This window comes from Dromiciops gliroides, chromosome 4 (genome assembly GCF_019393635.1).
Source record: "Dromiciops gliroides isolate mDroGli1 chromosome 4, mDroGli1.pri, whole genome shotgun sequence".
Lineage (NCBI taxonomy): Eukaryota > Metazoa > Chordata > Mammalia > Microbiotheria > Microbiotheriidae > Dromiciops > Dromiciops gliroides.
In genome coordinates, this window is record NC_057864.1 from 450,505,039 (window position 1) to 450,532,246 (window position 27,208).

General features: G+C 43.3%; 1 protein-coding gene across 2 annotated transcripts in view; it reads right to left on the minus strand.

Annotated features, from left to right (window-relative positions):
- Positions 1-27,208, minus strand: part of PDZK1 (PDZ domain containing 1) — a 49,352-nt gene that overhangs the window by 9,263 nt on the left and 12,881 nt on the right. Inside the window, exons 2-6 of one of the 2 annotated variants that reach the window (XM_044002388.1) lie at positions 26,817-26,895; positions 7,277-7,488; positions 6,462-6,690; positions 3,536-3,672; positions 476-671 (exon numbers count right to left, since the gene is read on the minus strand). In XM_044002388.1, coding sequence (XP_043858323.1) covers positions 476-671; positions 3,536-3,672; positions 6,462-6,690; positions 7,277-7,486 — 772 coding nt within the window. In that variant the 5' untranslated portion in view covers positions 7,487-7,488; positions 26,817-26,895. The remainder of the gene's footprint in view (positions 1-475; positions 672-3,535; positions 3,673-6,461; positions 6,691-7,276; positions 7,489-26,816; positions 26,896-27,208) is intronic. The other variant, XM_044002387.1, reaches the window with a different exon arrangement.

A 27,208-nucleotide genomic window follows, 5' to 3' on the forward strand; every position in this document is an offset into this window, starting at 1 on the left:
ACCTTTGTTCTTGCCATCACCAGTAAATGTACAACCTTCACGTCAAGAAATTCTGAAATCCCCTTATCTGACCATAATCTATAGCCGTTCCACTTATCCCTCTGCCATTCCTTACCAAACCTTCCCATGACCTCTAATCCCTTAACCCCTCAATTCTCTCTCAGGCCATCTCTTCTGCACTCCCCGCTCTTCACGCTTTTCCCTATCTTGACCCTTTGATGAAGATTCAACTCTATACCATCCTATGTGTTTCAGTCCCTACCCTCCTTATCATTTTGCCAATTGCACCCTCCCATGCCTCAACCTTGGACCATTCCCACCCTCCTCTAAGATAAAATGAACCCTGGTATTGGACCTTACCCTGATCGAAGGATTGATTGTGTACAGTGTCAGGGGAGCCTGACAGAACCCTGGGGCCTGAGTTTGACAGGGAAGAATCAGACAGTTGAGCCTAAGAAATGTGGAAGCTTCTCACCTTTCTGCCCTGGGCCTACTCTCAAATAAAATCCATAGCCACCCTTTCCCTTGGCCATTTCCACGATCCTCGGCTTGTGGGGAAGCAGCATCAGATTGGCTGTCTCTCTTTTGACTTTGATCTTATGATCATTGTAGTGCTTGTCCATGTCCTTGTCTATCAGCAAAAACGTAATTTGGCTTCCAGACTTCTTCACCTGTAAAAGAAATGTAAGCGAGCTACATCCTCGTGGACACGCCATCTAAATGCAAAGACACAGCTTACAGGACAAAGCCCAGCTCCAGGCATCCCACGCTAGGGAATGAGCAAATCCCTGACGCCGGCCTTCCTGGTTTTGAGATGCTGGTGGTGTAATGGACAGAGCAGGAAGTCAGGCCCCTACTCCTAACTAACCCACTGTGCGTGCCCAGGTCACTTACTTAACTGCTGTCATCCTCAGTTTCCTCATTTGTAAAATGGGAGTGATAACAGTCAGGAGGATCAAATGTGAAAATATGTGTAAAGTGCCTGTGGCACAGTAGAAATTCAAATGCTTATCCCTTCCTTTCCTCCCCCTCTCTGAGGTCAGTCAACATTTATTAAGAGTCTACTCTGGGGGCAGCTAGGTGGCGCAGTGGATAGAGCACTGGCCCTGGAGTCAGGAGTACCTGAGTTCAAATCCGGCATCAGACACTTAACACTTACTAGCTATGTGACCCTGGGCAAGTCACTTAACCCCAATTGCCTCACAAAAAAAAAAAAAAAAAAAAAAAGTCTACTGTGTGGGTACCTTGCTGAGCCTAAGGGATACAAAGAAAGGCAAACGACAGCCCCTGCCCTCAAGGAGCTCACAGTGCATTGGGGGAGACAACACACAGACAACTGTGTACAAACAGGATAAATGAGAGGGAGTCACAGAGGGAGGCGTCCCTGGAAGCATCATCCCTGGCTTTAGGCAGTGCCAGCTTCTCCTACTCGCCTTTTGCCTCTGAGCCATGTCTCTTTTTCTTTTTCAGAAAGTTACATATCTTTTTTTTTTTCTGGGCAATTGGGGTTAAGTGACTTGCCCAGGGTCACACAGCTAGTAAGTGTTAAGTGTCTGAGGCTGGATTTGAACTCAGGTCCTCATGAATCCAGGGCTGGTGCTCTATCCACTGCACCACCTAGCTGCCCCTAGAAGGTTACACTTCCCATGCAAAGTTAACAAATCCCTCTGAGAAGCCAATTAGAAATATACAGAGGTCAGTATGAGAAAGGAGCTACCAAGTAACTGGGATGCATGTTGAAACAAGGAGAAGGCAAGCAGAAGGACCACCTTGTAAAATCCTAAATTTCTTCAGGTCTCAGCTAGAATTCCACCTACAGGAAGCCTCCGCCAGGCCCTCTTAATGCTAGCGCCTTCCCTCCAATTTACTCTCCTGTGCATCTCTTGAGTGGATAGAGTGCCAGGCCCAGAATCAGGAAGCCTCATATTCCTGAGTTTAGATCCAGCTTCAGACATATTTACCAGCTCTGTGACCCCCTAGGCAAGTCACTTCACCCTGTTCGCTTCATTTTCCTCATCTGTAAAAGAGCAGGAGAAGGAAATGGCAAACCACACCAGTATCTCTGCCAAGAAAACCCCAAATGGGGTCATGAAGAGTCAGACACGACTGAAAAATGACTCAACAGCCAACATCTCTTGTTTCTACAATGTTGTTTACATGTTGTCTCTCCCATTTGATTTTGAGCTCCTTGAAGGGAAGGGTTGTTTTTGCTTTTCTTTGTCTCACCCCCCCCCCCCCCCCCCCCCCCCGCCAAATGCCTAGCAAAGTGCCTGGCATTTAGTAGGATAAAGGCTTATTGATTTGACTTGACTAAATTCTCTTTGGATTACATGAATGCCTTTTAGATTTTCAGGGATCACTTTGACTTCCTATTTTAATATATTCATAAATGAAACCTGCTTTTCCCTAATTCATGGTGCCATGTTGAATTCCAAGATCTGAAATAACTGGGAAATCTAGGAACCATTTTAACCTTATACTCAGCTAGATAATACTGTATAGTAATCTCCTAACACATATTTTATAGAATGTGTCTTTCAAGAGAAAAAAAAATTAAACTATAATGCAACTCCTGTTCTTTCACTATTATATTCCATTATAAACTTAAGGAATGGTGGGGGTGGGGCACTGAACCTGTGATTGCATTGATACAGTGATACCAATGCAGGTCAGCACCCTCTCTGAAACCTATAGTTGTTGAGTTGTCCTGAGCACTGAAAGGTTAAGTGATTTGCCCAGGGTCACATAACCAGGACATGTCACAAGTGGGACATTAATTCATGGTTCTGTGGCTTGGGGGCCAGCTCCCTATCTACTGTCTCTCAGAAGAACAATGATGACAACAAGAACAATCTCCAAAAAGATTTCGTTTAAATTTTTGGTGAGAATGTTTTGAAATGCTATCTTCCATAAATGTGCTCTCATAGTGAATGAATGAATGAATGAAGAAGCATATATTAAACACTTACTATGTGCTAAGCACTACAAATACAAAAAAGGAAGATCACTTCTATGTTTAAGGAACTTATATCCTAATAAAGGAAGATAACACATATAATGGAATACTGGCAAAGGAAGAGTGTTCTGGACAGGAAGGTTACAGGAATGGTGAAACATGGGTAATGCATTGATATGTCCTTTCTAGGAAAGGTCATGTTGATTTTGGTCCCAGAGCTGGAAGATGGATGGAAAAAGGAAATAGAGAAGGAGACTCAACAATGATATGACATAAAGGTGACTGGAGAGCAGCAGCATGGTGGGCCTGGGTTGGTCTAGTTCTAGGGAATTCTCACCAGTCAGAACTTGGGGGCTCAGGGCAATGGTCTCCTGGACCCAAAATGATAGGGAAGTAGCCAAAGACCTTAATCCAGGTCCTACATCAACGCTTCTGTTACTAGTCAGTCTGTCCCTTGAAAGGAAGGAAAACTCCTTCTGTCCTTAACCAATTCTGGCTCACATCTGCCTTTTCAAGGCTTCTTACCAGCTTGAAGAATATAAAACCAGCAAATACTACCCCAGTAAAACTAGGTCATACCTTTTCAACCACCTCTTCATGACTGGCATTTTCCACATTCTCGCCATTCACTTCAATCAAACGGTCTTCAGATTGGACACCAGCCTTTGAGGCCACACCCTGGGGAGTCAAGTCAGTCATGTACACTCCCTTTTCACCTAAAATAGAGGGAGGAGAAGAACAGGAAGACAGTTCATTCCAAGCAGCAGAAGGGCATGACTCTGGTTTACCAACACCTCGCTGTCCCTAAAGTATGAAAATGAAGATATTTTATCTGATAAAGCTAAATGGTGGGCGGCTAGGTGGCTCAGTGGATAAAGCAGTGGCCCTGGATTCAGGAGGACCTGAGTTCAAATCCAGCCTCAGACACTAGACACTTACTAGCTGGTGACCCTAGGCAAGTCACTTAACCCTCATTGTCCTGCAAAAAAAAAAAAAAAGCTAAATGGCAATTTCACATCTTTGTGGTTTGGTTAATCTGTCCTTTCTTAGCAAACAAGAACAAAACCCTGGCTCCTCATCAGAAAGAAGGTATAAGAAAAGCACAATGTTTAGAACCCTGCACAGAACAGGTGCTCAAAAAATTCATTGGTTTGCTCGTAATTCTTGATCCTCTCTAAAATACAAGTGGATTTTAGTTAAGAGTCATATGGCTGGCAGACATTTTAATCAGAAAGCACTAATCAAAGATAATGCTTAATCACTGTATTACATGTTTCCTGGTTTTCCTCCTGCCTCTCTGACCTCTCCTCCTTAGTCTCCTTTGCTGGATCTTCATTCATATCATGCCCACTAACAGTGGGTGTCCCCCAAGGCTTTGTCATGGGTCCTCTTCTAGTTTCCCTCTACATTATCTCAGTTGGTGATCTTATCAGTCCTCATGCATCCAATTATTATCTCTGAGTAGATGGTTCCAAGTTCTACATATCATTTCCGGTCTGTCTCCTAAAGGCTAGTCTAGCTGTCTTTTGTCCTATAGGCATCTCAAACTCAACATGTCAGGGGCAGCTAGGTGGCGCAGTGAATAGAGCACCGGCCCTGGAGCCAAGAGTACCTGAGTTCAAATCCAGCCTCAGACACTTAACACTTACTAGCTGTGTGACCCTGGGCAAGTCACTTAACCCCAATTGCCTCACTAAAAAAACAAAAACAAACAAACAAAAAAATCAAACTCAACATGTCCAAAGTCGAACTTAGTATCTTTCTCCCAAAACTCTCTCCTCTTTGTAACTTAATGTCATGAACACCAACATCCTCCCAGCCACCCAATCTCAAAATCCTGGGTGTCATCCTTGACTGCTCACTCTCAATCACTCACCTCACATATCCAGTCTCTTACTAGAGCTTATCATTCCTACCTTGACAATATCTCCCATATATATCCCCTACTGTCTACTCGCATTGGATGAGTTCTTGAATCTATCAAAGATCAAAGTCAGAATGAGAATTGATGCATCAATTGATGCTATAAACTACCTCTCAAAAACACAATCACTGTTAATGGTGGGGTCAGGAGGATTGTCTTCCTGGCTCGTGTTATGATGGAATTGGTAAAAAAAAAAAAAACACACACACACACACACACACACACAAAAACCACTGAACAGAAGCATTCCAGCCAGCCCCAGAGACTATTATCTAGGGAGCACACCCCACTGATTGACCATGAAATTGGAAACTGAATCGGGCTATTAAAATAAATCTGCAACTTTGCTCAGCCCTATAAGCAAAAGATGGAGCTACAAAACAAAGCACAGTTTTCAGGTGAAAGTTCTGGGGAAGGGATGGTCTTTTCTGGCAAACATGCATCAGTCAATGACACTACTATCAACAGTGTAACAGAGACATATCTTTCTGCTGAATTCCATCAGCTGATAAATTTGTGGACTGTGCCCTCAATAATTCTGCTATCCACCTGTGCTCATTTAACTGATGATTGCTACCCACTAGAGTCATTTAGCACATCAAAATAGTGTTGAATCTGAAAAAAAAAAATGTATTTCTACCCTTTTGCTTACTAAAGCTAATTGTTAGGTCTTGTATTAATATGCTCTGGTTCAGTAATAAGACATTCAATTTAAAACAGATAATGTACCATCTGCTAATTTGAATATAATTGGACATTAGCAATGAAGCCTACCCACAAATATTTTTGTAAAATAATTGGTTAGGAAGGGATTCAGAGTCTGTGGCCGTAAATAGGACTTTCCCCTATCTGGAAGGAGTTAACTTCCCTTTAAGGGGATCATACCTGCAATCTGGAGCCTGTTAACATCATGTTCCAACCTCTTTCATCCATTGATTTGAACTAACCAGCCCAAACACTGCAACATTACCAGATTCTGTCCAGAAGACAGTGTACCCAATCTTATTTCCACAAAAAGTACATTAATCTAGTAAATGAAGTAATAGAAAAGAGGTACTGCTGGCAAGAAATGACTGTCCTAATCCCCCACACTCATAGAATGGATACAGAAGAAAATCCAGCCTCCCCTAAAGAGATGGAACATAAACACCTCAATTATATTCGAGTCACGGAAGTTCCAAGAAGAAGGGTCCTGAGGTACTTGACAACCTCCTAGAAAAACGGACCTAGAAGGGACCATTGAGAATCCAAGTGTTTGTTCTCTTTATTTTATTTTTTTTTAGTGAGGCAATTGGGGTTAAGTGACTTGCCCAGGGTCACACAGCTAGTAAGTGTTAAGTGTCTGAGGTCGGATTTGAACTCAGGTACTCCTGACTCCAGGGTCGGTGCTCTATCCACTGCACCACCTAGCTGCCCCGTTTGTTCTCTTTAAAAGTCTCCAGGGAAGGAAACAGCTATCAGATAATTAAATCACCCAGCAGATAAGAAAAGCAAGCATAAAGAATGCTTTTCCCTTCTCCCTGAGAAATCTGGGAAGTGAAACAAAAGGTTTCAGAACCAGTCCTAGCTCAGTGCACTCACCTTGGACAGTTTTCAGAGAGAAGCCATAACTGCTTCCCTCCTTCACCAGGTAACAGAGCCGGGGCTGGCTCCCTGCACCTGCTACCCCATTCATGGCTGGAGGGGACTCCTTGTGGTTCTGACTCAGTTCCTTCAGGTTTATCCCTTTTTTTACCGCTTGTTCATAGGACACTCCATCCAGAACCAGGAATATCACTGAATTCCCACTTTTCTTGACCAGATCCACGACCTGAGATGAAGCAGTAGAGATTCAGTGAACAATCGAGAACAAACGAAGGTAAATGCCGAACCTTTGCTCTGAGTGACTCAGGTCCTCACTCTGCATGTCGGGGCATCTTCCTTGTCCTTGTTTGTGCCTTTGCTACCCCCAGGTGAAGATGGTCTCCTCCCTCCAAGTGGGGCTAGCCCTGAAGACCCAAAGTCAGACTAGGTTCAGCCTAGCAGAGCTTTTCCTGAAAGGTTCCAGCAAATGTGATCCAATTCCAGCCCAGAGAGCCCCTACTAGAAGAGAACCATTCTCAGGTATCTGGTCCGCTCAGTGGTCGTCTTAAAATCTAACTAAAATTTATTGGTGGAGGAAAGTCATTTTTGACTCTAGATATGAGTCTTGTGGTCCTTGGTAAATGCTTCTCTAACTCCCTAGGAGGGAAAACAGGGAAAGATAGCTGCCTTGGCTGACAGATAGAGGCACAGGACAGATACATTACTCCTCACCAGGACAAGAACTCTGGGTGCAGAGAATACATTAAGCAAGGCTATGAGCTTATCGGTTAAGGGGAATGGAGGAAATAGAGATCCCTACAAGTCTCATTCACCTGCAAGTGTTCTTCTTTGTCAACATACACCCCATTGATACGGAGGACCCGGTCACCATCTCTGAGGCCTGCTCTCTCAGCTGGGCTGCCCTGTTCTACCACACGAACCAGGTGACCCTCAACATCTTTCTCGATCCGGAGGAAGAAGCCATAGCTTTGCCCATCTTGTTTGGAAAGTTTACATTCTCGAGGTGTGATGGTAGAGGCCATGTCTGTTCATAAGGGAGAGAAGGGAGAAAGAAAAAATAAGTTGATTATAGCATCCAGGTGGCACCATGGTGCATAGAACACTGGACCTGGAGTCAGGAAGACTGGAGTTCAAATTTGACTTTCAGACACTAGCTGTATGACCCTGGGCAAGTCACTTAACCTCTGTCTACCTGAGTTTTCTCATCTGTAAAATGGAAATAATGGTAACACCTACTTCCCAGGGTTCTTGGGAGGATCAAATAATATTTGTAAAGCATTTTGCAAACCTTAAAGTGCTACATCCATCATAGCTATTATTATCATCTACTACTCAACTTCCCCAGAGCTAATCTACATGCCATCCTTTCATTGCCAGCACTAGAATATGTAGAAGGTGTAGAACAAAAGAAATGAATCATCCAGACTGAATGAGAACCCTCTCCTCTATGCTGGGGACTTTGCCTCAGCCCTCAAATGTAGTCCAATAGATTTTGAAAGAGAGTTACTGGGGCAGCTAGGTGGCACAGTGGATAGAGCATCGGCCCTGGAGTCAGGAGGACCTGAGTTCAAGTCTGATCTCAGAAACTTGACACTTACTAGCTGTGTGACCCTGGGCAAGTCACTTAGCCCCAATTGCCTCACCAAAAAAAAAACATAATAAAAAATGCAATTTTTTTAAATTAAAAAAAAAAAGTAAGTTACTGGAGTTTGGAAGGCCACCTCCCAGATGCCCATAATTCACAGTAAACTTTCCTTTGCTTCAATGGAAAGCAAAGAATCTTATGTAGGCACCTACAGACCTGCCCACTGCAGAAAGAGCCAGCATCCAGCACAATACTTTGTCTATATTAGGTGTTCAGTGAAGACTTGTTGATTAAAGAGAGAGAGGAAAAAAGACAGGGCCATCTATACTCATGAGCCAATGGAGAAGACACTTGGCTTGCTGAGCCATTCTCTGGATCCTTCAGATAGAGGGAAAAGAAAACACCACCAGCTGAGTCGTTCTAATTCCATGCTTTTGGATGGAGAGGCTATCAGGCTAGAGATCCATTAATAAAGAACTGCTTCATGCCCATCATCCTACTGGAAACCATGGTGGACACAAAGAAAAAGAAAGATGGCTTCTGCCCTAGAGAACATGACAGTCTAGCTGTAGAGATAAAACAGATCTCATCCAAACAATGAAATAACACAAGACAAGCTTTCAATTGGTACAGTCATAGGATGTGTGATGCTAAGTATTCAAAACTAGGCTTCAATTTCACCTTCTGCAGGAAGCCCCCTGACCCCTGACCCCTCTTGACTGCTAAGACCTTCCCTCAGAGATGACCCCCAATTTGCCTTGCATGTGTCTTATATGTACATATCTGCCTCCTAAGTAGTTTAAATATTCATCCCACAACTTTATCTGCTTTATTTGCTTTTCTTTCTTTGTTGATAGCACAGCATTAGGCCACACATTTGGAATGAATAGAATTTGAATCAATAAGGTCCTAAAATATTCTGCCTGTTGGAGTCCACTGTGGGACTACTTTTAAAATTACAACTCTACTACTTTATACTAAACTCTAAAATTTCCAAGAAATTTTCTTTTTGACTAAATTAATATAAGGAACTGTACATGAGGAAACTCTCTCTACCAATGTAGAACAGCAACTGGCTGCAATGTGTAGTCTTAAAGAGTTGGTTGGGGTACCAAGAGATTAAATGTCTTTCCCAGGGTTACATGTTCAATATGTCTCAGAGTCAGAATTTGAACCCAGATCTTTGTGACTCTGAGACAGCTCTCTACCCACTATGCCATGCTGCCTCACATTGGGACAGGAAGCAAAATATTGTGTTTGATTAATTAAAAAAAAAAATACTAGCCATGGGGCAGCTAGGATAAAGCACTGGCCCTGGATTCAGAAGGATCTGAGTTCAAATCCAGCCTCAGACACTTGACACTTACTAGCTGTATGGCGCTGAGCAAATAACTTAACCCTCATTGCCCCGCAAAACAAACAAACAAACAAACAACCCCCCCCCCAGCCATATAACCCAAAAGGTACAGAAGGAAAGCTTCCATATATACCAAAATATTCAGAGCAGCATTCTTTGTAGAACCATAGAACTGGATGCAAAGTAGGTGCCTATCAATCAGGAATGGCTAAACTATGAATGTCAATGGTGTTGCTATGCTATAAGGAATGACGGGAAGAATTCAGAGGACAAGAAGACTAATGAACTGGTATAGTGATAGAAACAGAAGGAAACAGTTTACACAATGACAATGTAACTGGAAAGAATGAGAAAAAGAACCTGAATGTTGTATAATGTAATGACCAAGCTTGACCCCAGAGGACACTTGAGAGAATGTATCTCCTTCCTTTCATTGTAAAGGTGGTCCAGAGGGGCGGGGAGGGGGGAGGGGAAGGGAGCATTGCATTTGCTGCCAGGCACAGCTATTGCAGAACTGTTTTTATTCTCTTGTTTTTAAATCCTTGTAACAAGAGGGAACTAGCCAGACAGAAGAGGAAGGAGGGAACATAGTCGGAAAAGTATGTAAGGTTGAAACAAAAAGGTATCAATAAATATGTAGATAAAGAAAACTTTTTTTTTTTAACACAGCCACCAACCATTTAGCTTTGAGCCCTTTCAGTTTTGAAGATGAAAGAGCTCAAGGCCAGTTATCCCTGCCATGTCCTGCTGATATCACTAACCCCTAAAGCAGGTCAAGGCTTGGTCATTTCAGTGTTGTTTCATCACCTTAGCAAATGGGGGGTTTTCTTTTTCTTTTTTAGTTTCATTCTTTTTGTTTGTTTTTTTTTGTTTTTTTTAATAAAATAAAGTATTTTTTCCCGTTACATGTAAAGATAGTTCTCATCTTTTGTTTATACAAGCTTTACAATTTCAGATTTTTCTCCCTCCCTCCCCTCCCTTCCCCCTCCCCTAGACAGCAGGTAATCTGATATAGGTTTTATATATATATATATATAATATGTATATTATATATACATATATATACACATATATATACATACATATAATAACATTAATCCTATTTCTGCATTAGTCATGTTATAAGAGAAAAAATCAGAGCACTGATGAAAAACTTCAAAATAGAAAAAAATAACAGCACCAAAAACAAAAGAAATAGTATGGTTCATTCAGCATCTATACTCCACAGTTCTTTTTTTTTTTTCTTGGATTTGGAGATCCTCTTCCATCATGAGTTCCCTGGAACTCTTCTGTACCATTGCATTGGTGAAAAGAATATAGTCCATCACAGTAGATCAACACTCAATGTTGATGATACTGTGTACAATGTTCTTCTAGTTCTGCTCATTTCACTCATCATCAGCTCACGTAAGACCCTCCAGGTTTCTCTGAACTCCTCCTGCCCATCATTTCTTACAGCACAATAGTATTCCATTGTATTCATATACCACAACTTGTCCAGCCATTCCCCAACTGATGGGCACCCCCTCAACTTCCAATTCCTTGCCACCACGTAAAGAGCAGCTATAAATATTTTTGTACATGTGGGTCCCTTTCCCCCTTCCATGATTTCTTTGGGGAAAAGACCCAAAAGTGGTATTGCTGGGTCAAAGGGTATGCACAGCTTTATCGCCCTTTGGGCATAATTCCAAATTGCTCTCCAGAATGGTTTGGATCAGTTCACAGCTCCACCAACAATGCATTAGTGTTCCAATTTTCCCACAGCCTCTCCAACATTTATTATTTTCCTTTTTTGTCATTTTAGCCAATCTGATAGGTGTCAGGTAGTACCTCAGAGTTGTTTTAATTTGCATCTCTCTAATCATTAGAGATTTAGAGCATTTTTTCATATGGGAATAGATAGCTTTGGTTTCTTCATCAGAAAACTGCCTGTTCATATCCTTTGACCATTTCTCAATTGGGGAATGACTTGGGTTCTTATAAATTTGAAAGTGGGGGTTTTTCTGTTTCATCCTCCCTCTTCCTCACACCCCATCGACCACTTCCTGAGGAGGTCTAAAGATCAGAAGTTACTGATAGAGAGGTTTGTAACAAGTAATTGTCACTAAATTTCCATGACCCCACTGTGAGTGTTCCTTCACAGGTCTTCTCTCCCCAGTTCAAATGAGGGAGATAAAACATAGAGAATGAAAAAAAGCAGAAATTATTGTGAGCTCTGAAGGGGGAAAATTCCCCCAATATTTGACAGAAAAGATTTTTGTGTGTGGGAGAGGGAATGCAGAGGATATCTGGTTGAAAGTCAAGATTCTCTTAGGAAAGGATAAAACCCAAGAAAATGATGGTTTCTTCCTTTCTTTTTTGGAGCATTGTTATAAGGAACCCTCAGCAGGGAAACCTCTGCCAGTGTAACCAGATAAGCTGCTCTGCAATTTCTGATCTGGCAGAGCTGCCTGGGGCACCGAGTGACTTAACTCTGCCAATGGGGATCAAAGGCAGCTCTTGAACCCTGAAATTATTCCTGACCACTGGCTCTCTAGTCACTACTCCATTCGGTCTCTCTGGGGGTTTATCATCAAGCATGATCATGAATAATGATAGATAGCTTAGATTTTCAAAGCAGCTTTCTTCTAAAGGAGAGGGATAAAAGCTACTAAGACTGGGGGCAGCTAGGTGGCACGGTGGATAAAGCACCAGTCATGGATTCAGGAGAACCTGAGTTCAAATCCGGCCTCAGAGACTTGACACTTACTAGCTGTGTGCCCCTGGGCAAGTCACTTAACCCCAATTGCCTCACCAAAAAAAAAAAGCTACTAAGACTGCCCAAGGTAGAATGCATACATACTACAGTGGGGAGGAAGATTTGGATTGTCTCAGGAAGCATGGAGGAAGTTAAGTGGGAAGTTAATGTGACGTGGCTTTGTGCCTAGTTGATGTGCAGAGCACAGAAGAAGCCACTGGGTGAGTTTTGTTTCCCCCCACACAACCCCAGCAGCTAGCAGGGCTGTGCCCTTCTATTTTGAGCCCAAGACAAGACCACATTCTTTAGTCCCCTATCGTCATCACCACCTGCAGCCTCTGGGGAGCTAGTCTTTGCTCAAGTCACAGAATCTTTGAGTAGAAAGGGACTCCGGCTGCCTTCTGTGCCAGTCCAGCCCCCAAATAAGAATTAACTCCATAACGTACCCAACAAGTGGTCAATCAGCCTGTCCTTAAATACTAGTGAGGGGGAAACCCACTACTTCCCAGGGTGACCCATTGCACTTTAGGGGAGCTCTTTTTGTAAGGAGGGGTGGATAGGTGGCACAATGGATAAAATGCCTGGCCTGGAGTCAAGAACTGAGTTCAAATCTGGCCTCAGACACTTACTAGCTGTGAGACCCTGGGCAAGTCACTTCACTTTTGCCTCAGTTTCCACATCTATAAAATGAGCTGGAGAAGGAAATGGTAAACCATTATAGCATCTTTGCCAAGAAAAAGGATTAAATAATAGAGGGACTAAATAAGAAAGGGTTTTGGGGGTGGTTTTTTTTTTTTTACATCTGACCCTCTACAACTTCCACCCACTGCTCCTACCTCTGCCCTCTGTGGCCAAGCTTTTTCAATACAGCCCTTCAAATATCAGGGGACCACTCTCATCATGTACCTTTAATTGTCTTTTTCTCCAGGTTAATTATTCCCAGTTGATCCCCAGATGGCATGCTCTCAAAGCCTTGACCAGCACAGTAAAACTGAGAATGCAAAGATTAGGGAAACTATAATAACAGATATCTTGACTTGGCCTTTGACCAATTTGGCTGATAAAGATTTGTGGATAAATTCTTAGAGCTGTTAGAGATCTTAGTCAAGTTCCAGATGAAAAAACTGAAGCCAAAAGAGATTAGGTACCCTGTACAAGGTCACTAATTACTCAAATTGCCTCCTTCCTAAAGGGAGGCCCTTGGTGAGTGTCCTTGGCTATTCTGAGAACTTGGCTTTCTGCCTGAGATCAGTGCACCTAACACAAGACTACATTTCTATAAGTCTGTAAGTTCTGTAAGTTTTTCTGAGTTTGTAGGGGGCAGCTAGGTGGCACAGTGGATAAAGCACTGGCCCTGGATTCAGGAGGACCTGAGTTCAAATCAGGCCTCAGACACTTGACACTTACTAGCTGTGTGACCCTGGGCAAGTCACTTAACACCAATCACCTCACCAAAAAAACAACAACAACAACAACAAAAAACAACCAAACCAAGAAGCTGGGAAGAACCCTAGCTATGGCTAGCTGCAGAGATCCAAGGCTACCCTTCTTTAAAATACAAGTGATGGGGGGCAGCTAGGTGGCACAGTGGATAGAGCACTGGCCCTGGATTCAGGAAGACCTGAGTTCAAATCTAGCCTCAGACACTTGACACTTACTAGCTAGGTGACCCTGGGCAAGTCACTTAACCCTCATTGTCCCACCAAAAATAAAATACAAATGATTCTCTTCCCCTCTGCCCTCCCTCTTGCATATTTCATGTCCTCAGAACACAGGGTCGGTTACCTAGGTTCTGCTCTAACTTCCTGGGACTCTGTAGATAAATTGTTGCCTGATAGACACACACACACACACACACACACACACACACACCCTCTGAGCCCTTCCCCTGCCAACGACAAGCACAGCCAGTTTCTGTAAGCTATGTTCTAGAACGCCCACTTTCAGTATCCACTAAGTTTAAAATTCAATAAACATTTAACACCAAGTACCAGAAAACTGGGTTTAAATGTACTTTAAAGAAAAAAACATATTTACCGGTCATCATATCTCCCTTTTCCTTTCATACTGATTTTCACTCAGCATCTCTGAGAATACATTTCAGAATCCAGGGCTATGTTACCCCCATCATAGTCTGACAGTGGTCAATATTTCAGTCCCCTTTTTGCAATGTGTTTCTTCAAGCTAGGAGACAGCAGTAGTGGGGAAATGCAGAATCCTGTTCCCTGGAGAGGACCTGGGTTCAAATCCTGACTCTTCCATGTGGCCATGGACAAGTCTCAATCTAGCTCTGCTATTCTGGGAGGTCTGACTGTTATGTATAGAAACTGGATGGTTTGTTTCATGAGTAGAAACAAAACTGCTCTAATAGTTGCAAGAATCTGTCATAACAGGGGGCAACTAGGTGGCTCAAAGGATAAAGCACTGGCCCTGGATTTGGGAAGACCTGAGTTCAAATCCAACCTCAAACACTTGACACTAGCTGTGTGACCCTGGGCAAGTCACTTAGCCTTCATTGCCCCGCGCCCCCAAAAAGAATCTGTCATAACAGAAACTATAAAAAGGTAGTTGTGGGGAAAGAGAAGGGAATGTCAGCTCATCAACAAGTCCCAGCCAGGTACAATGGAAAAAGCAGCAGCTCTTTCAGAATCAAGAGAATCTGGGTTCAAATCTCACCTCTGATTCCACCAGTGTGAGGGAACCAGATGGCACAGCGGAGAGACTGCTGGGCCTGGAGTCAGAAAGACATGAGATCAAATATGGCCTCTGCTACTTACTAGCTATGTGGCTCTGGCAAGTCCCTTAACCTCTGTCTGACTCAGTTTCCTCAACTGTAAAATAAGAATTATAATAGCGCTTACCTCTCAGGATTGTTGTAAGGATCAAATGAGATGGTGTTTGTAAAGAGCTAACTTAGCACAGTGCCTGGCACATAGTAGATGCTTAATAAATATTGTTTCCCACATCCACCCTCAGGCAAATCACAACCTCCTTGTGTTTCTTTTTCCTTAGCTATAAAGTGAGGGAGGTGAACTAGATGACCTTGGAGGGCCCCCCTCCCAGTTCCAAATCTATCAACGAACCTAGGGATGCTTTTCCAAAGCTATTCTGGGCATCAAACACTTTGGAACTTAAAATCTAATAATAGAAAGACATGCCCTGAGATCTCTTCCAACTCTGAGATTTGGTGAAATGCTTGCCCTGGAAAGAAGAGATAGAGAGCTGTGTCTGTGAGTGAGCAACACCCTTGAAACGAAAGGGGTTATGGCCATTTTTAGCAACAGAGCAAACTCAGGCCATTTTCATGTTAAATAATGCGTACATCAAAGATATTTTAACACATATTTCATATTTATTAAGTTCCTACTGTGCGCTAGGCATTGTACTAAGTGCTTTCCAAGTATTATTTCATTTGGTTTTTATGAATCATCCATATAAGAGCTTCGAGCTGCTCCATTTCAGATCCGGACCAGTTCATTCCTCCCAGAAATTAATGCAGAACTTGACATGGATACTAATCAGCTTAGCCTACTTCAGCTCTGAACTCCTGACTCTCAGCCTCCCTGGCAGGGATTACTGGTGTGTGCCCCCACATCTCCCATAGTTTCAAACTGCTTTTCACAATGCCTGGACTAGTTCACAGCTCCACCAACAGTGTGGTAATCAGCTCGGTTATTATTCAACAGTGAGGCAGAAATGGCATTGTCCATAAAGGAGGCACCTCTTCTCAGCAGTTCTCTCACAGTAATGCAAAATTACATCAACAGGGAAAGTGATGTCACTGGGAAAGAGTATGATTCTCCACTTAATTTCAGTAAGAGGTGACACCTTGAGGGCCAGGGTGCAGGAGAAAAAGGAGAAACACAACAGTGAGATCTATGTGTTGGGGGAAGGGGAAGGAACTAGCAGAGCAGAGCAAATATAGGTCTTTTTGTCACTGTCTATACCTGAAACCCCGACCTATTGAAAACCTTACACATTCTTTAAAGCTGTGTGTGCCATGAAGTCTTTCCAGACAAAACTCTCCCCACTCCCCCACTTTCCCTTATTAGTGATATTCCTTCCCCTCTTTTGACCTCATGTAGCACTTTGTGTCTCCCCAAAATAATAATGGGTGATACTTATATGGTGCTTTATAGTAACAAAGCACATTTTATACATTACTTCATTTGAGTCTCATAAAAATCCTGTGACTTATTTCATCATAGTTGTGCCACTGGAAAACCTTAGGGCATTGAGCTTGACTTGGATTTATAGTATAAAGTCCTAGAACAGCATTATATTACTGAGATGGCTTGTAAACATTTAGAAAGAAGCCGTGATCACTAAATGCTACAATGGCCTCAGAAAGATCAGGTCAAGGCCAGGGGAAACTCATGTGATTTTTTGGGACACAGTTACTAAATTGGTAGATCAAGGAATGCTGTAGAAACAATCTATCCAGATTTCGGGAGTTAACAAGGTCTCTCACTGTAGTGGACAAGATGGAGAGATAGACATTAGATGATAGTACTTTGGGGTATACTAGTTGACTGGCCAGACCCAAAAAGTAGTTGTTAACATTTCTAAGTCAACTTGGAGATCTCTAATGGTGTGCCTCAAAAATCTGTGTTTGGTCTGGTGCTGTTTGACATTATTATCAGTGACTTGGCTAAATCCAGAGTTTGCATAGTGACCCAATAGCTAACACACTGGATGACGAAGCCAAGATTGAAAAAAAAAAATAGACTGAATCTACTAAGATTAAATGTAATAGAGATTAATATAAAATCCTGTGATTGGGTTTTAAAAATCAATTTCAGGGGGCAGCTAGGTGGCGCAGTGGATGGAGCACTGGCCCTGGAGTCAGGAGGACCTGAGTTCAAATCCAGTCTCAGACACTTGACACCTACTAGTTGGGTGACCCTAGGCAAGTCACTTAACCCCAATTGCCTCGCAAAAAAAAAAAAATCAGTTTCGTCTATATAAGATGGTAGAAGTGAAGCTAAACAGCAGTTCATGTGAAAAAATAACTAGATGGTAGATGGTCCAGAAGACACCAAGCACATTTCTGATCTCTGAAACTTTGGAAAGAACAATTCTAACGTTCCTAATAGGGACCTAATACCTTTTGCAAATATCGAATTTTTTCCCCCAAAGGTCCTCTAAGTTGGAGAAGAAGTTGAGTGAACCCTATGTTGAAAGAGGGACCAAGAAAGACAGACTGACATCAACAATAGAGTCAGTGATAAAGCTGGTACCTTATCAACTAGGTCATTGTACTACTGGCTAGACTAGGGATTTCCCAAATGACATCAGTTTTTTTTCTTTCACATCTTTGTGCTTTCCTGTTGATTTCTACTGCTATCACCCCAATCTAGGATCATGTCTCATGTCTGGACCGTTTCAGTAGCCTCTTAACTAATCTCCTTGGCTTCAACCTCTGCCCTCTCTAATACATGACGACCAGACAATCCAGTTACCCGGGTTTACAACCTTGGAGTAGTCCTTAATTCTTGCCTCTCCCTCTATCCTCATAACCAATCAATTGCCAAGTCTTGGCAGTTCTCTCTCATCACCACCCACTTTTCTCACAATCATGCTCTTGTCCCCTCTCACCCGTGAATATTCCAGTCGTCTCCTAAGTGAACTACCCTGCTTTTCTCCTCCCTCTTCCTACTCTATTCTTCACATAGCAGTCATTCCCTAACCCACTCCCCTCTGCCTAAAAGATTTCATCAGCCTCGGGGCTCCCAGTGAAGACTTCCCTCTACCAATTAGATGAGTTCCTGCTCTGCAATTTAGGATCTTAATTGCCTGGGGCGTTAAAAGGTGAAGGCGAGGGGGCAGCTAGGTGGCGCAGTGGGTAAAGCACCAGCCCTGGATTCAGGAGAACCTGATTTCAAATCTGGCCTCAGACACTTGACATTTACTAGCTGTGTGACCCTGGGCAAGTCACTTAACCCTCACTGCCCTGCAAAAAAAAAAAAAAAAAGGTGAAGGCGCTTGCCAAGTACGGACATACAGTCAGTAAAGGTCAGAAATGGGACTTAAGTTTGCATCTCCAGTTTCCAAAGGCACCTATCTGCTATACCGCAATGCCATTTAATGGACCTACTTTGCTTCCCCCTACAACCCATCTTCCTCTAAAATGCATCTCTGTTCATGCCCTTCCCCTGCTCTAAGATCTTTACAAACTTCTCCCGTTGGCATTTGAAGACCTTCATAATGTGGCTCCTACCTCTCTCTCCAGCTTCATTTCACATTACTGCCCCTCATATACTCTAAACCATCCATTCCTGGAACTCTCCTTCCCATCTCTTGTCTCTGTTTTTGCACAGACTGTCCCCTATGCCTGAGAGGCACTCCCTCCTCAGGATTCCTCTTACAATAAACTAGCTTCTTTCCCATTTCCAGTGGTCCCATTCCTAGAGGGAGCCTAATCTTTTTTTTTCATTTTTGTATGGATTTCAAACAAATACAAAACAATAAAAGGAAAAAAATAACATTTTCATGTACACAGCAGAACATAAGAGAAGATTCAATAATGAAACAATAAATTTCCATTTCACAAAAAACTAGCCTAATCCCCACGTGAAATATAAAGCCCATCTACAATGTATCCAATAGATGGTTCATCTAGCCACGGGTGGATAACATGGACACAATGTAGAATTCATTATTTTTTGAAAACAAATAGATCAAATCTGGCTTCAGACACCTAGCTGTGTGACCCTGGACAAAAATAAATAAATTTTAAAAATTAAAAAAAAAAAAACAGATACAGACCTCAAGCCAATATAGAGCCTGCCTTGGAGTCAGGAGCTCTGCATATATTGGCTGTGTAAAGACAGGGAAATTACCTATCGTCCTCCTGCCCCAGTCAACACTCTCTAAGACATAGGTTACAGATAACGTCCCAGTTTGCATAGATGGAGGGAGTTCTTCATACAGATGAAGTTACAGGTGGCAGACCTGCATATACATGCATACTTCCACATTAATATCAGAGTGATATATTTATATGTGACCTCGGCAAAGCCGGATGCATGCAAGCATATTGTGCTTCCTCTGGACTGAAGGACCCCTGGATCACCAAATTTGAGAGTTGGAGGTGTCAGCAGCATCAAGTCCCAGTCCTCTGCTATCACATCCATGACAAGTGGTCATTCCTCCTCTTTGTGAAGACCCCAATAAGGGGGGACTCCACCCCCTCCCAAGGCAGCTCATTCGGTTTTGGGAGAACTGGATTGTGGACAACTTTTCCCCACATCAAAACTGAATTTGCGTTTTTGCCATTTCCATCCATTGCTATTTGCTCTGTTCTCTGGGGCCAAACAGAGCAGTGTGTTAGTCCTTCAGATACTCGAAAGATAGCTCTCATGTCCCCCTAAGTCTTCTTCATGGGTAGCTAGGTAACACCATAGTGCGTAGAGCACTGAGCCTGGAGTCAGGAAGACTCATCTTCTCAGACACTTCCTAGTTGTGTGACTGGACAAGTCACCTAACCCTGTTTGCCTCAGTTTCCTCATCTGTCAAATGAACTGGAGAAGGGAATGGCAAACTACCCCAATATCTCTGCCAAGAAAGCCCCTAATGGGATCACAATAAGTTGGACACAACTGAAATGAATGAACAATAACAAAAAGTCTTCTCTCTGGGCTAACCAACCCCATTTCTCTCAACTGGTATTCATATAGCATGGATTTAAAGCATAGCACCATCTAGTTGCCCTCCTCTGGACACTCTAATTTATCAATGTCCTTCAACAGTGACACTGGAAACACAACACAATACTGTGCATCAAGTCTGACAAAGGTGGAGTAGAATGAGATGGTAGCCTATGCCCCACTTAATACAGCCCAAGATCACATTAGGTTTTTTGACTGCCACAACACACTGCTGACTCATATCATGCTTGGAATCCCCTAAGGCATCCAGATCTTCTTCAGAAAGACTATTATCTAACCACAACTCCACCATCTTATACTTGGGAAAGGGATTTTTATTTTTATACTCAAAGGCTAGACTTTACATTAATCCCTACTGGATTTCATTTGATCAGATTCAGTCCAGTATTCTAGCCTGTCAAGAGTCCTTTAGATCCTGACTGTCATCTACTTCATTTGGCTATTCTCCTCCCCCACCTCCCAGCTTTGTGTCATGTGGAAATTTGATCTATGCCTTTATCTAAGTCATTGATGAAAATCTCAAACAGCCCAGGGGCAAGCACAGATCCCTGGGCTATTCCACTGTAGAACTTTTGAGACATTGGCAATGAGCCATTAACAACCAATCTGAGTCTAGCCATCTAACAAGTTAGCAATCCTTCTCATTGTGTGTCTAAGTCATATACTCCATATTCTCCACAAGAATAGTATGAGATGCCTTTAAAAGAAAAAACTTTAGTAAAACCCAGGTTAATGATATCCACAGTGTTCCCCTCACCTACTAGTGTAGTAATCCTGTGGTGTAGTAAAGCTTGTCCCAATTGAAGCTGCAGTGGCCCTCATCCCTTCCTAGCTACGTGTTTGCCAACAGCTCTGTGATAAGCCACTCTAGAATGTTCCCAGGAATCAAAGTCAAACTAAATGGCCTATAGTTTTCAGACTTTGTTCTCCCCCCCCCCTTTTTTTTTGAAAGTCGGAATATCTGTTCTCCAGTCTTGGATCCTACTCCCACTTCCCACAATCTTTCAAATATCACTGACAGTGACTTTAGCAATCACATCTGTGATTTCTTTTAGGACCTGGAGATACATTTCATCTGAGCCAAGTGATCTGAATTCATCAAGAGCAACTTTCACATTTGTTTAATCATTTTTCATTTATTTCATATTTATTGCAACTCTCTGAGGGATTTTTCTTGGCAAATCTTGCCATTCCTTTCTCCAGACCATTTTTACAGATGAGAAAACTGAGGCAAACAGGGTTCAAGTGACTTGGTCAGGGTCACACAGCTACTAAGTGTCTAAGGCTGGATTTGAACTCAGGTCCTTCTAACTCCAGGCCAAGCCCTCCATCCACTGTACCAAGGGCAACTAGGTGTTCTCTTATCTCCTTAGTTATCTTGGGTATCAACTCCCTGTTAGTCATTTTTGTTCTCATATTTCTATCATAAGGTTCATTTTTTCCTTTAAGAATTGAGCACCCTGGGGCAGCTAGGTGGCACAGTGGATAAAGCACCGGCCCTGGATTCAGGAGGACCTGAGTTCAAATCCGGCCTCAGACACTTGACACTTATTAGCTGTGTGACCCTGGGCAAGTCACTCAACCCCAATTACCTCAACAAGAACAAAAAGAAAAAAGAAAAAATGCTGGGGACCCAAAAGGGAAGAAAACATAACTTACACTATTTTACAGAACCACCCCACATTCATATGCCATTCTCTGGCCTTGCTTCTATCTTCAGAACTCACCAATCTAAGTTGATTGGTGAGTTCCACATGCATCCACATCAGTCTCTTCAGAAAAATCCTTCTTTTCTCCACATTGGAAGAGTTTCCCTTTGTGATTTCAGAATTTCATTCATTAACATTTCCTATCCCTCCTGGGTTGACTTCCTCTGACGTATTTTAGTCCATGGCATCCTACCTATCTTTCCTCTGCCCTCTCTATAATCTGCTTTTCCAAAATCTAGAGCATCTGCCAAACTATACACAGATTTCCTTTCTTCTATCACAAAGTCTAGGACACAGGGGCCACTTCCCACCTGGATTCCTCTCATCTCCACCCTCACAACCAGTTCCTCTTAGGATCAAGGGAACTTCAGCATTCTTCTGGACAAATATCTTCAGTTGGCAGGTAGGGAAGCTTAATGTCCCTAGATGGGCTCTGACTCTGTTATCCCCCACTGTATAAGCCTTGGTAATAATTCCTGTGGAAAGACTGAAAGATCTTAGGGAAGCTCTAATACTCTGCTAGTCCCCCAAGCCTTCCACCATCAATTCAGCCTGAGGCTGAGACCTCCAGAGCAAATGCAAAGATGGGGGCAGCTAGGTAGTGCAGTGGATAGAGCACTGGCCCTGGATTCAGGAGGACCTGAGTTCAAATCCAGACTCAGACACTTGACACTTACTGGCTGTATGACCCTGGGCAAGTCACTTAACCCTCATTGCCCTGCAAAACAAACAAACAAACAGAGCAAATGCAAAGTAGAAGGGGTCTAAGTGTTCTCTCAGTTAAAGCCATCCTCTTGTATATGCTGATACAGAATGACACATCTACCTAATAATATACCCTGATTGGGAATTGGACATATGAGTTCAGACGCCCATCATTCCTCTTCAGGAAAGGGACAGACAACTTATAGCACTGCCTGTTTAATCCCTGTAGTGTCAGGAGAAATTGTCAAGACTACTTCCAAAGAGGAAATTCAGCCATGACAAATGTTTTCTACCAAACCTCCAGACATTGAGTTATTTCAATAAACTCATAATAAGTGCATAGTAAGTGCAAGTTAACTACACAAAGGGGCAGCTAGGTGGTGCAGTGGATGAAGTGCCAGGCTTGGAGCCAGCAAGACCTGAATTCAAATCCAGCCTCAGACACTTAACCAGCTGTGTGACCCTGAACAAGTCACTTAACCCCATTTGCCTCAGTTTCCTCATCTGTAAAAATAAGCTGGAGAAGGAAATGACAAATCACTCCAGTATTTTGCCAGGAAAACCCCAAATGAGGTCATGAAAAGCCAGACACCACTGAAACGACTGAACTACTATAGAAAATGCTGGGGCGGGGGGGGGGGGGGGGGGGGGGCTTAGCTAGGTGGCACAATGGAAAGATCACTGGCCCTGGAGTCAGGAGGACCTGAGTTCAAATCAGACCTGAGACACTTGACACCTACTAGTTGTGTGACCCTGGGCAAGTCACTCAACCCCAATTACCTCAACAAGAACAAAAAGAAAAAAGAAAAAATGCTGGGGACCCAAAAGGGAAGAAAACATAACAGTCTCTACCCTCAAGTAGCTTACAGTCTGGGAGAAGGAGGGACTACAACATGTACATAGATTGTAATACTATTTAATTTGAAGAGGAAGAGAGCAAAAAAGAACTAGCAACTGGTATTTGAAGGCAAGGATAAGAAATCAGAAAAAGCTTTCACAAAAGAGGTGTCACTTTAGCTGAACCACGAAGAAAGATAAGTAAGATTCTGAAATAAAGTGCTAAGGAAGTGGATTCCAGGCCTGGGAGATACACATTTGCACAGAAGCAAGAGATGCATTTGAGCCTGGCATTATTAAGTATTCCACTAAGGAACTAAAAGGAAATTTCACTAGATCCCTTCTTCATTTTCTCTGCCCCACCCCTCCCACCCCATGAATTCAAAGGAAAATAGGAAGAAGTGATGGAGCCCAACCTCCTGACTTACACTGGATTCCTCTCTATAGCATCCCTGAGAGGGTTATCCAGCCTATGCTTGAGCACTTACAGCAAGAAGCAGTTCCTTGGAACAATGTCAGGGACAAGACTAGAACCTGGGTCCTTTGACTCCCTGGCCTGTGCTCTTTCCACTAGTTAGGAGAGCCTGCCCAGTATTTTATGGTGGGAAGAATGTATGTAATTCAGAGACATAAATGATTCACTTGCTCAAGCATAATAAACAACCTCAAGGTCTCTTGGCTATTTGTCACTGGGATGAGCACCTGACTCCAGAGGGCGTCTCCAAGAGTAGCCAGACCATTCTGACTGAGGAGACATAACTCTTAGGACAATGAGATAGAGATCTTCCTTAGGATCCCTTTTCTTAGTTCAGTGAGGTCAGTAAATGGGGAAGGATTCCTGTTCTTCTTGGGATCACATCATAATACAACTACCAGTCTTTCTCTCCCCACAGCCTAGGAGAGAAAAAGGTAACCATTAAATACCACTCATCCCTGTCATAGTTCTAGCAGACACCAGAAAAAGAATACAATAACCAAGTCAGTTGGGACCATGTATCTTCTGGGTAAAAGAAAATACAGATAGTTCAGAGAAACTTTCCAGCTGGGCCCCAATTGACCAGTTGCCCATTATACTTAAAAAAAAATTTTTTTTAATGTATATTTAGCAGGGCAATGGGGGTTAAGTGACTTGCCCAGGGTCACACAGCTAGTAATTGTCAAGTGTCTGAGGTCAGATTTGAACACAGGTCCTCCTGCATCCAGGGCTGGTGCTTTATCCACTACACCACCTAGCTGCCCCCCATTATACTTTTATAACCCATTTCCCCTTTCCCTCAAGCTCAGATCTGATCCTTATAAGGAACAAGAAGCCATATGCCTTACAAATTTCAGGACTTAGCTGAAGTAATATTGTACACAATGAGGCTTCTGATCATTTTCTTTGATCAACCTTTGGTGAATGATTAAAAACCACATTTCTAAGCCTCTAAGACTTCTTGGTGGGTATCTCAGCATCCCAAGCCTTGACGGGTTCCTTGGACCTGTAGAGACTTAGCAGATGTGTATATTGTATGCGAATGCCTTGTTCTTCTAAATAAACATACGTCCCTGAGCATTAAGCATTTCTCCAGAGGAAACTGTGGTACAATGGGAAGACTACCCACTCTGGACTCAGAAGACCTGATTTCGAATTCTGACTCTTAACGCTCACTACCTATGTAACCACAAACAAGTCCCTTAACTTCCCTGGGCCCCCACTCCTTCATCTGCATATGTGGTGGGGTTTGGACTCTGAAGTCTGTTTTGGTTCTAAATCTAGCCCCCCAAAACTCATAGCAGCTGCTTTGTGGTAGCCCTACCACTTTCTTTGTTGTTGTTTGTTTGTTTTTTTTAGTGAGGCAATTGGGGTTAAGTGACTTGCCCAGGGTCACACAGCTAGTAAGTGTTAAGTGTCTGAGGCCGGATTTGAACTCAGGTACTCCTGACTCCAGGGCCGGTGCTCTATCCACTGCGCCACCTAGCTGCCCCTAGCCCTACCACTTTCGATGAGGGGTAATTGGGGAGTTAAAGGTTTCATAGGATACGCATTTCCCAACAGTGCTTACTTCAGCTAAATCCTCTGAAATGTCATTATCAAGAAAATCTGCACAACACTTAAGAGGCTCTTTAAGAGAAAAATGAGAAATGCCAGAGAGCAGAGTGGTTTCTGCTGATTCCACAGGAGATAGGTACAGAAAGTCATCGACAGTCTAAAAGGCTACGGGCAATCCTTAACTTAGAAACAGAGAGAGAGAGAGAGAAAATTATATCCTGTGTGTTTCCACAGCCAATGGTCTTGATAAATGGGCAGGCCAGAGAGAGGACAGGATAAACAAGACTCTACTGTACTTTGTTTTCACTCTGCCTCACCTCAGAGTGGGGGCTGTCTTACCCATGACAAATCTCCATGATGTCAGGGCCCTACAGGGGGGGGGGGTTCCAGGGACTCAAGACAGTGCTGCTGCTTCCTTGTCCTACCCTCCAAAGGTTGGGGAGAAAGCCACTCATTCCACTGGCCAAGTTCCCAATTCCCCTCTAACTTCAGGTGAGAGGCCCACAGCTTTACAAACCCTTATCTCCTCAGCCTCCAGAAAGACCCCCCCCCCCCAATGCAAAGGGGAGAAGGAATAACTCATTGAATAACACATGGTAGGGAAACCTGGTTTTATCAGCTAGAGACTGAGTCACTCTCAATGACCCAAAAAGGTTTTTTAAGTGCTCTGTCCCAGAGAGGGGAAGGAGATGTATTCTTCATTCTGCAGAAAAGGATCTTAGAGCAAAACAAAGTTACTGAGGTACTTCCAGATGCCAAATTCAAGTCAAAACCTCACTTGACCCAAATAATCACCTCTGTTCTCTGTGGCAAGTTAGCCATGGAATGGCTTCTGACCTTTGGATCACAAGGAAAGAAACAAGCACTTATTAAGACATCATGCTGGGGCAGCTAGGTGGTGCAGTGGATAGAGCACTGGCCCTGAATTCAGGAGGTCCTGAGTTCAAATCCAGCCTCAGATGCTTGACACTAGCTGTGTGACCCTGGGCAAGTCACTTAACCCCAATTGCCTTACCAAAAAAAAAAAAAAAGACATCATGCTAAGTGCTTCACAAATATTATTTCATTTGATCACAACAACCCTGGGGGATGGGTACTATTATTATCCCCATTTTATTGTTAAGGAAATTAAGGCTGACTGAGGTTAAGTGATTTACCCAGGGTCACACAGATAGTGTCTGAGACTGTTATCTGCACATAAGTCTTCCTGACTCCGGGCCCATTCCTCTACCCACTGTCCCACTTAGCTGCCTAGGTGAACCTACCTCCTCCACGGCTGCTTCCCCAGCAATAGTATGGAGAAGACCACATTCGTGGCTTACTGTTACCCCTTCCTCCTTCCGAGGACTTAGGGGAAGAAGGAAACCTGAAGGGATCGCAACTTTGAAAACCAAGTCCCAGGAAGCTTCTTCTTAGAGTCGGTTCCTTGGACAGTAACTCATGCCCCAGACCAAGGGAACATAGAACACTTGATTGTATCTTTTCTGGGAAGCCTCCTCACCTCCCTTCCCAGATGAATAGCAGGTGAAAGTGCTTCTCTCTATCTTTCTGTATAGACTCTGTGTCCCATGGAGAGCTGGCTACGTGCTTGGAGAAAAGAAAAAACCAGGGAGGAAGAAGGAAGTCCAGCCGTACAGTACCTTCTCCCCGGCCAAAGCTAAGACAGTCTGGTGGCATTAGCAACATCACATAGAGAGAAACTTGAAAGAGAAATTCTTACCTGTCCCCAGGACTGGAGCTCTTGGCTTTGTCTGGAATTCTTGCACTGCTGACAGGTGCTAGACTTGGAACCTGATGGACTTTGGTTGAACAAAGGTTGATTTAAAAGCTGATCTATTTAACCAGATCTTGTAGTCTAATGACCTATGTTCCCCTCCCTGCCAGCTGGCCTGAAGCCCCAGAGCCATGAGGGACTGCAAAGTCCTAAACAAACGGAAGCGCTCGGTTTTCAAGGAAGGGGGACCAGGGCTCCCCAACAGCCACCTTGATTCTGCTCATCACTCATCTCAGCCCTCTGCCCAGCCTTCCTGCTACTCACTGAGAACCTGGGGTGAGGGATAGAGTGGAGAGCACCAGCTCTCCTGGATTTGAATCCAGGACACTACCTATGTG